This window comes from Salvelinus alpinus, chromosome 6 (assembly GCF_045679555.1).
Source record: "Salvelinus alpinus chromosome 6, SLU_Salpinus.1, whole genome shotgun sequence".
NCBI lineage: Eukaryota > Metazoa > Chordata > Actinopteri > Salmoniformes > Salmonidae > Salvelinus > Salvelinus alpinus.
Window position 1 is genome coordinate 6,515,502 of NC_092091.1, and position 10,259 is coordinate 6,525,760.

The 10,259-nt window shown below is 45.0% G+C and overlaps 1 protein-coding gene across 2 annotated transcripts; it reads left to right on the plus strand.

Moving 5' to 3' along the window:
* Window positions 1-1,287: 1,287 nt before the first annotated feature.
* Window positions 1,288-9,900, plus strand: LOC139577496 (tripartite motif-containing protein 16-like). Of its 2 annotated transcripts, XM_071404514.1 has the most exons (6): window positions 1,288-1,948; window positions 3,407-3,502; window positions 6,201-6,434; window positions 7,474-7,633; window positions 7,759-7,818; window positions 8,055-9,900. In XM_071404514.1, the coding sequence occupies exons 1-6, from the start codon at window positions 1,352-1,354 to the stop codon at window positions 8,564-8,566; spliced, it is 1,659 nt and encodes a 552-aa protein (XP_071260615.1). In that variant the 5' UTR covers window positions 1,288-1,351; the 3' UTR covers window positions 8,567-9,900. The 2 variants fall into 2 exon arrangements, 1 of the variants encoding a protein (XP_071260615.1); XR_011675317.1 differs by lacking the exons at window positions 1,288-1,948; window positions 3,407-3,502; window positions 7,474-7,633; window positions 7,759-7,818; window positions 8,055-9,900 and adding an exon at window positions 3,693-4,943 and having other exon boundaries at window positions 6,201-6,300.
* The last annotated feature ends 359 nt before the right edge of the window (window positions 9,901-10,259 follow it).

Genomic DNA, 10,259 nt, shown 5'->3' on the forward strand with positions numbered 1-10,259 from the left:
CTCAATCAACTGATAGCGACAGAATTAGATTACTTTCCAAGCAAAGTGTATTTTTTGTCTCCTCGGCAATAGAAGGTTGTAGCTCAGCCAATGAATGTCATAGAATCTTTGTATCCCCATATGCATTCACACTCACGTCTTTCCCGGGTATTTAACAGTTTATTTATGGCATAAAGCATAGTGGACCAAAGCGCTGTAATACAGTGCCTTGCAAAAGTATTCACCCCCCTTGGCGTTTTTCCTATTTTGTTGCCTTACAACCTGTAATTTAAATTGATTTTTATTTGGCCACAAAATAGTCCAAATTGGTGAAGTGAAATGAAAAAAATATTTTAAAAAATCTAAAAAATAAAACCTGGAAAAGTGGTGAGATTACATGTATTCATCCCCTTTGCTACTAAGCCCCTAAATAAGATCTGGTGCAACCAATTACCTTCAGAAGTCACATAAGTAATTAAATAAAGTCCTTCTGTGGGCAATCTAAGTATCACATGATCTGTCACATGATCTCAGTATATACACCTGTTCTGAAAGGCCCCAGAGTCTGCAACACCACTAAGCAAGGGGCACCACCAAGCAAGCGGCACAATGAAGACCAAGGAGCTCTCCATACAAGTCAGGGACAAAGTAGTGGAGAAGTACAGATCAGGGTTGGGTTATGAAAAAATATCAGAAACTTTGAAGATCCCCACGGAGCACCATTAAATCCGTTATTAAAAAATGTAAAGAATATGGAACCACAACAAACCTGCCAAGAGAGGGCCGCCCACCAAAACTCACGGACCAGGCAAGGAGGGCATTAATCAGAGAAGCAACAAAGGGACCAAAGATAACCCTGAAGGAGCTGCAAAGCTCCACAGCGGAGATTGGAGTATCTGTCCATAGGACCACTTTTAAGCCGTACACTTCACAGAGCTGGGGTTTACGGAAGAGTGTCCAGAAAAATGCCATTGCTTAAAAATGCCAAGGGGGGTGAATACTTTCGCAAGGCACTGTAGTTGGCATTACAGGGCATTCAGAAGTTATTCAGACACCTTGACTTTTTCCACATTTGGTTACATTACAGTCTTTTTCTAAAATGGATTAAATAAAATGTAACCAGGAACTATAATTTAACCTAGGAACTAAAATATTTGTCTCCTTCTCAAAGTTGCATGCAGTTCTCTCTCTCTCTCTCTCTCTCTCTCTCCCTCCCTCTAACCCCTCCCTCTCTCTAACCCCCCTCTCCCTCTAAACTCACATATCTCGTAGAACCAGAAAGTCCATACCTCCCAAAAACTCTCTTCTGAGGAAACGAAACTGATCTGAGTCTCTTTGTCGTCTGTCTGTGTGAGAGTGAACAACCGTCAAAATGGCTCATCAGGGAGTTCTGCTGGACCAGGACCAGTTATGTTGTTCTGTCTGTCTAGATCTACTGAAGGAACCAGTCACCATCCCCTGTGGACACAGTTACTGTAGGAGCTGTATTGAGGGCTGCTGGGATCAGGATGTTCTGAAAGGGGTCTATAGCTGTCCTCAGTGCAGAGAGACCTTCACTCCAAGGCCTAATCTGAGGAAAAATAACATGTTGGCTGATATGGTGGAGAAACTGAGGAAGACAGGACTCCAGGCTGCTCCCCCTCCTGCTCTGTGCTATGCTGGACCTGGAGATGTGGCGTGTGATTTCTGCACTGGGACCAGAAAGCAGAAAGCCCTCATGTCCTGTCTGGTGTGTATGGCCTCTTACTGTGAGACTCACCTCCAATCTCACTATGAATCTCCTGCTTTGAAGAAGCACAAGCTGGTCAAAGCCACCGCACAACTACAGGAGAAGATCTGCTCTCATCATGACAAACTGCTGGAGGTTTACTGTCGTACCGATCAGCAGTGTATCTGTTATCTGTGTACAATGGATGAACATAAAGGCCATGATACAGTGTCAGCTGCAGCAGAGAGGACTGAGAAACAGGTAAGACCAGAACAACTTGCTGGTGACTATCTGGTGACTGTCTGACAAACAAAAAATTAAAGATACTGTAGGAACTAAATCTGTTTGAATATGAGAGAATTCAAATTAAATGGATCCACAAATATGAACACAAACCTTGAGTATATAGATATGTTGACCCAGATTCTCCAAATGTATCACCATTTTATAAAGTCTGTTAGGTTCTGAACAGACGGAGTAAAAACTCAAACCAAGTTGATTCACCCACTGGGTCATACAGCTGCAAAGACAATGTATGATTACACAAGAACATATATTTATAACCTCATACTAGGCATGATCAACTCCTTACACATCTAGACAGCCAATACATCTCTGTTGCTAGGCAGGACCAACTCCTTACACATCTAGACAGCCAATACATCTCTGTTGCTAGGCAGGAACTGAATTGGTTCCTCTCACTGGTGTAGTCATGGCCCTGTCTGATGCTTAAACCTTCGTGGGTGTGGAAGTGTATGTGTGTGAGATAGGACTGTAGTATGAGGGTCGTTATGGTGGCTTGACCTCGAGACGAATTCCTTGCTCCTCCCTAGTTCTGCAGCTGGCCTGCCTTATCAGAGACTAACTAGACTGTTAAATGCCTGGCTGCTCCCTAGTTCTGCAGCTGGCCTGTCTTATCATAGACTAACTAGACTGTTAAATTCCTGGCTCCTCCCTAGTTCTGCAGCTGGCCTGCCTTGTCAGAGACTAACTAGACTGTTGAATTCCTTGCTCCTCCCTAGTTCTGCAGCTGGCCTGCCTTATCAGAGACTAACTAGACTGTTAAATTCCTGACTCCTCCCTAGTTCTGCAGCTGGCCTGCCTTATCAGAGACTAACTAGACTGTTGAATTCCTGACTCCTCCCTAGTTCTGCAGCTGGCCTGCCTTATCAGAGACTAACTAGACCGTTAAATTCCTGGCTCCTCCCTAGTTCTGCAGCTGGCCTGCCTTATCAGAGACTAACTAGACTGTTAAATTCCTGACTCCTCCCTAGTTCTGCAGCTGGCCTGCCTTGTCAGAGACTAACTAGACTGTTGAATTCCTAAATAAGTATATTTCTAGCTAGAATCCAACAAGTCAAACAGCATTTATCATTAGTTATCAAACACCATTATCATTCGTTATCAAACACCATTATCATTAGTTATCAAACACCATTATCATTCGTGATCAAACATCATTATCATTCGTGATCAAACATCATTATCATTAGTTATCAAACATAATTATCATTCGTTATCAAACACCCAATCAACTCTCTGATTTGTGTACTGTTAAAACTATAATCATTCACATGACTACATAATGATATAATTTCAGACAGACACTTCCTCAATATTTGTATCCGTGTCTTCTATGGGTCCTATGTCACATTACTATACTATTGATCTACTGGACTAATAAAGCTTGATAGCTCATTGAAGAGTGATTCTCCACAGAGGCAGCTGGGGATGAGTCAGCAGAAGGTCCAGCAGAGATTCCAGGAGGGAGAGAAGAGACTGAAGGAGCTCCAACAGGCTGTGAAGTCTCTCAAGGTGAGTATTGTTGGCCAGAGGAGACACACCATTTTCACTTCTCTTCTCCAATCAGAGAGAGGGAGAGGGGACCCTATCCAATCCCACTGACCCCACTGTTGGGAACAGGCTGTCTGGATCCCTTTCAGAGAATAGACTGTTTAATGTAACTGACTGGGCTACCTCATCACATAACCATGAGTAACCATGACCGACTCATGTCCCCTTGTAGGAGTACATGAGATACATATATAACATATATACGTATAGGACAGCACATAGATGTATAAGCTAGCTGAACATTAAAATTAGGCGCCTAAGACAATTAGACACACTAAGGATAGGGGAGAACAGAACAAAGAGTAGATTGACACACTACTGCTAGAAGAGACACATAGTCTGCTGATTCCATTAAGTGCACGTAGGCGCCTAAGATAATTGGACACACTAAGATAGAGGATCCGGCCACCATTATAAACTAATTGAAAGCAGATGGCGTTATTGGGCGTGAACAAGTAGGAAGCTTGAACTAAAAGATAATGGTGATGAATGACTTCAGAAAGGAAACTTCATTTGCATAAGGGATGGACATAATACTATGTGTGTATAAATATAGGAGCGGGAGTTCTGGGAGGTTTCGTGTTGTGGCCTGCTGGAGGTCATTTTGCAGGGCTCTGGCAGTGCACCTCCTTGCACAAAGGCGGAGGTAGCGGTCCTGCTGCTGGGTTGTTGCCCTCCTACGGCCTCCTCCACGTCTCCTGATGTACTGGCCTGTCTCCTGGTAGTGCCTCCATGCTCTGGATACTACGCTGACAGACACAGCAAACCTTTTTGCCACAGCTCGCATTGATGTGCCATCCTGGATGAACTGCACTACCTGAGCCACTTGTGTGGGTTGTAGACTCCGTCTCATGCTACCACTAGAGTGAGAGCACCGCCAGCATTCAAAAGTGACCAAAACATCAGCCAGGAAGCATAGGAACTGAGAAGTGGTCTGTGGTCACCACCTGCAGAATCACTCCTTTTTTGGGGGTGTCTTGCTAATTGCCTATAATTTCCACCTTTTGTCTATTCCATTTGCACAACAGCATGTGAAATTTATTGTCAATCAGTGTTGCTTCCTAAGTGGACAGTTTGATTTCACAGAAATGTGATTGACTTGGAGTTACATTGTGTTGTTTAAGTGTTCCCTTTATTTTTTTTGAGCAGTGTATTTTCTCTGTGATTTGTTGTTTTCCCGTCAACCGTTCCATCGCATTTTAACCGTGTTACCGGGCGGGCACTAGGACCCGGGGGAGGCTGCTGCTGCAGAGGCTGCTGCACCGCTAGTGACGTCAGTCCTACTTGTAGCTCATTGTGGTCAACGTCAGCTGTGGCTCGAGACTGCCAGCTACCAGTTAACGGAGAGGAAAAGACTCTGACAGGACACATTCATGTAGATAGGCTATGATGGCAATTTGTGGTAAGTTACAATAGAGAGAGAGACTTTTCACTACTATAGACTTTGGTCAAAATCGAAGCTTTGTTAACCAATACGTTTTTATGTGAGGCTGCCGGTAAGTTACAGTGTAACAGACGTTGTGAGCTAGCTAACGGTAACGTTAACGGTGTCTTTTAAATTCAACATAAGTTATGTGGCGATGATATCTAGTTAACGTTGTATTTAATGTAGTTTTACTATCTGTGCCAGGCTATAAATGAGACAGATGATATCTCGTTAACGTTGTATTTAATGTAGTTTTACTATCTGTACCAGGCCATAAATGACACAGATGATATCTAGTTAACTTTGTATTTAATGTAGTTTTACTATCTGTGCCATTTAGGGGATTTAGATTTCTAAGGGATCAGGATTCCAGCTCAGACAAGAGAGGAAGAGAAGAGAAGGGACTACAAGGACTCAGGGGGCAGAGGCTGGGTCTATCTCTGCTACGGGGCAGGCTACTGGAGGGGGTACCAGGAGGGAGGACAGTAGAGCAGGACCAAGAGGTGTTCTGTACCTGTCTGTCCAGGAGGGAGGAGAGTAGAGCAGGACCAAGAGGTGTTCTGTACCTGCCTGTCCAGGAGGGAGGAGAGTAGAGCAGGACCAAGAGGTGTTCTGTACCTGTCTGTCCAGGAGGGAGGAGAGTAGAGCAGGACCAAGAGGTGTTCTGTACCTGCCTGTCCAGGAGGGAGGAGAGTAGAGCAGGACCAAGAGGTGTTCTGTACCTGTCTGTCCAGGAGGGAGGAGAGTAGAGCAGGACCAAGAGGTGTTCTGTACCTGTCTGTCCAGGAGGGAGGAGAGTAGAGCAGGACCAAGAGGTGTTCTGTACCTGTCTGTCCAGGAGGGGGGAGAGTAGAGCAGGACCAAGAGGTGTTCTGTACCTGTCTGTCCAGGAGGGAGGAGAGTAGAGCAGGACCAAGAGGTGTTCTGTACCTGTCTGTCCAGGAGGGAGGAGAGTAGGGCAGAACCAAGAGGTGATCTGTACCTGTCTGTCCAGGAGGGAGGAGAGTAGAGCAGGACCAAGAGGTGTTCTGTACCTGTCTGTCCAGGAGGGGGGACAAGGCCTGGTGGACCTGGAGAGCAGGGTGGCAGCGTTCTGACTCAATGAGGTGCAGAGAGGCTACTGTACCTAATGTCTCTCTCCCTATTTCTCTCTCTCTGTCTCTCTCTGTCTGTCTCTCTGTTTCTCTGTCTCTCTGTCTCTCTGTCTCTCTGTCTCTGTCTCTCTCTCAACAGCGCTCTGCACAGGCAGCAGTGGAGGACAGTGATCAGATCTTTACTGAGCTGATCCGCTCCATTGAGAGAAGGAGCTCTGAGGTGAAGGAGCTGATCAGAGCCCAAGAGAAGGCTCAAGTGAGTCAAGCTGAAGGACTCCTGGAGCAACTGAAGCAGGAGATAGCTGAGCTGAGGAAGAGAAGCACTGAGCTGGAGCAGCTCTCACACACAGAGGATCACATCCATTTCCTCCAGGTAACTAAACTGTCTTGTTACATGTGATATGAAATTAACTTCATTTGAAACTATTCATCTACATCATTATGTTGTCCTGTCTCTCTCTCTGTCCGTCCCTCTCTCTCTGTCCGTCCCTATCTCTCTCTGTCCGTCCCTATCTCTCTCTGTCCGTCCCTCTCTCTCTCTGTCCATCCCTCTCTCTCTCTGTCCGTCCCTATCTCTCTCTGTCCGTCCCTATCTCTCTCTTTGTCTGTCCCTCTCCTCGCTCTGTCCGACCCTCTCTCTCCCTCTGTCCGTCCCTCTCTCTCCCTCTGTCCGTCCCTCTCTCTCCCTCTGTCTCTTTATCTCTGTCTCTCTCTTTCTCTACCTCTGTCTGTCTCTGTCCATATCTGTCCCTCCTCCTCTTTGTCCTTCTCTGTCCCCCTCTCTCTCTCTGTCCCTCTCTCTATGTCCCTTTCGCTCTATGTCCCTTTCTCTCTATGTCCCTTTCTCTCTCTGTCCCTCTCTCTCTCTGTCCCTCTCTCTCTCTGTCCCTCTCTCTCTCTCTGTCTCTCTCTCTCTCTCTCTGTCCCTCTCTCTCTCTCTGTCCCTCTCTCTCTCTCTGTCCCTCTCTCTCTCTCTGTCCTTTTCTCTCTCTCTGCCCTTTTCTCTCTCTCTGCCCTTTTCTCTCTCTCTGCCCTTCTCTCTCTCTCTGTCCTTCTCTCTCTCTCTGTCCTTCTCTCTCTCTCTGTCCTTCTCTCTCTCTCTGTCCTTCTCTCTCTCTGTCCCTCTCTCTCTGTCCCTCTCTCTCCCCCTGTCTCTCTCTCCCCCTCTCTCTCTCTCCCCCTGTCTCTCTCTCCCCCTCTCTCTCTGTGTGTATCTCTCTCTCTCTCTCTGTGTCTCTCTCTCTCTCTCTGTGTCTCTCTCTCTCTCTGTCTCTCTCTCTCTCTCTCTCTGTGTCTCTCTCTGTGTCTCTCTCTCTCTGCGTCTCTCTCTCTCTGTGTCTCTCCCCCCCTCTCTCTCTCTCTCTCTCTGTCTCTCTCTCTCTCTCTCTCTCTCTCTCTCTCTCTCTCTCCAGAGTTATCAGTCTCTCTCCAGTATCAGTGTATCTTCAGACTTACCCAGCATCGTTGTCCGTCCTCTTCAGTACTTTGGAGATGTGAGTAAGACTGTGTCTGAACTGAGAGAGAAACTAGAAGACTTCCTTAAAGGAGAATGGACCAAGATCTCTACTACAGGTGTGTTGAAAACAATAAGAACATCAACTTTAGACCATTGAAAGTTCCCTACTAGTCATATACATGTGGAATATGGTCTGATGATAACATTCCCTCTCTCTGTCAATGTGTTTGTGTGTCTGTAGTGAATATAGTGGATGTTGTACTGCCTCCAGAGCCCAAGACCAGAGAACAGCTGTTACAATGTGAGTCTCTTTATTGTGAAGTAACTAACAGTCTCGTTTTACTGACACTCCTAACAATCCCTCTAGAAATATATAGCAATAGTAGATCTAATCAAAGACTGGGTATCTATCTGACTCCTCATATTTCTCTGATTTGATCTCTGCTGTGCTCTAATCAAAGACAGGGTAGATACAGTATCTGACTTAACTTATTGTTCTGACTCCCCTCATTGGTCTCTGCTCTGCTCTTCTCCCAGATTCCTGTCAGCTCACACTGGACCCAAACACAGCACACACACACCTCTCTCTGTCTGAAGGGAACAGAAAGGTGACCTATACAGACCAAGTCCAACCATATCCTGACCATCCAGACAGATTCACCAACTACAGGCAGGTTCTGTGTAGAGAGGGTCTGTCTGGACGCTGTTACTGGGAGGTGGAGTGGACTGGGTGGTGGGTTGATACAGCAGTCTCATATAAAGACATCAGCAGAACAGAGGAAGAAGATGCATTTGGATTCAATAACAAGTCCTGGAGTTTACAGTACTCTAGTGGTGATTATTATTTCAGACACAATAATGATTTGACTAAAGTATCAGGCCCTCAGTCCTCCAGAGTAGGAGTGTACCTGGATCACAAGGCAGGTACTCTGTCCTTCTACAGTGTCTCTGACACAATGACCCTCCTCCACAGAGTCCAGACCACATTCACTCAGCCCCTCTATCCTGGGTTTGGTCTCTCTGGAACTGCTGAGCTGGTTAAACTGTAGTAGGGTCCACATAGATACTAGTCATGCTGGTGTAGTCTATAGCTGAGCTGGTTAAACTGTAGTAGGGTCTACATAGATACTAGTCATGCTGGTGTAGTCTATAGCTGAGTTGGTTAAACTGTAGTAGGGTCCACATAGATACTAGTCATGCTGGTGTAGTCTATAGCTGAGCTGGTTAAACTGTAGTAGGGTCCACATAGATACTAGTCATGCTGGTGTAGTCTATAGCTGAGCTGGTTAAACTGTAGTAGGGTCTACATAGATACTAGTCATGCTGGTGTAGTCTATAGCTGAGCTGGTTAAACTGTAGTAGGGTCTACATAGATACTAGTCATGCTGGTGTAGTCTATAGCTGAGTTGGTTAAACTGTAGTAGGGTCCACATAGATACTAGTCATGCTGATGTAGTCTATAGCTGAGCTGGTTAAACTGTAGTAGGGTCCACATAGATACTAGTCATGCTGGTGTAGTCTATAGCTGAGCTGGTTAAACTGTAGTAGGGTCCACATAGATACTAGTCATGCTGGTGTAGTCTATAGCTGAGCTGGTTAAACTGTAGTAGGGTCCACATAGATACTAGTCATGCGGGTGGTGATGGTCCCCAGATGTGATGATTCATTCTGCTCTGTTTTATCTACAATGATTTAACTGATTTGATCTTCAGAAGATGTTATGAATTATAATTCAAGTTTTTCAAGTTTTTGTAATTGCAATGTTTTAATCTTGTACATTTCCATGAATCATGATGTCTGGTGTTGATGTATATTGGTTGTCATTCAGAACCATTGATATGTTTTCTCAGTTGGTTCTCTGTCTCTATGTAATTCTCCTCAGTATCATTGATCAGCTTGTTGGTCCTAATTGATGTGTTCTCTGTCACCTGGAGCTGCATGGAAAATGGTCCAGGAACTAAAGGACAATTCAGGACTAGTCAGCCCACTACAAGCTGGTATCACTTACTTTCTACTAAACTATATGGACTGGTTTCCCAGACACAGATTAATCCTAGTCCTGGACTAAAAAGTATGTTCAATGTAGATGTCCAGGAAACCGTCCCTAAATGTGTCATCTTTCATCCTCCCATACTGCTCAGTCCAGCAACATTAAATCTGTCCAGCAGGTGGTGCTATTGACCAAACAATAAAACCAGCAGATATCTTGACTTGCCACTCAGTATATCAGTAATGTTCAGAATAGTACTTTAATATCATTGGAGATTGATGGTCTTTTTAATCCACTATCCAGAGTCAGGAACAGATGAAGTTAGGTCTGCTACTGTTCAGTGATTAAATATGATTTATGGTGATGGGAAATAATAAAAAACACTAAACTTCATCTAGTAATAGTTTTCCTTTGTTATTTATTCCAAGGTGTGTCTTTAACTTGTAAATGGATTGTGTGGAGGTGAGCTAGTGGTGTGGCTGATAGCATAGAATGAAAAGGGAGGAGGGGAGGAAGAGGGGAGGAGTGAAGGGCTGTTCAAGAAACCAGATGAGGAAGATGTTCAGGGGAATTACTGTCTCTGTTCCAAATGGTTCCCTATTCCCTACGTAGTGCACTACGGTGCTTCTGACCAGGTCTAAAGTAGTGTTCTACGTAGGGAATAGGGTGTAGATTTATTACAATATCATGCTTTAGTGTTTGGCACAAAAATATATTAGATCTCCACCCCCCCACTTCCTGTCTGTCATCCC

What these genes read in the sequence shown, in the direction of transcription:
- LOC139577496 (XM_071404514.1), top strand. Translation starts at nt 1,352, where the DNA reads ATGGCTCATCAGGGAGTTCTGCTGGACCAGGACCAGTTATGTTGTTCT. An exon ending in CAGAGAGGACTGAGAAACAG is followed by an intron (nt 1,949 to 3,406) that starts GTAAGACCAGAA and finishes GATTCTCCACAG; the next exon opens with AGGCAGCTGGGGATGAGTCA. An exon ending in GACCAAGATCTCTACTACAG is followed by an intron (nt 7,634 to 7,758) that starts GTGTGTTGAAAA and finishes GTGTGTCTGTAG; the next exon opens with TGAATATAGTGGATGTTGTA.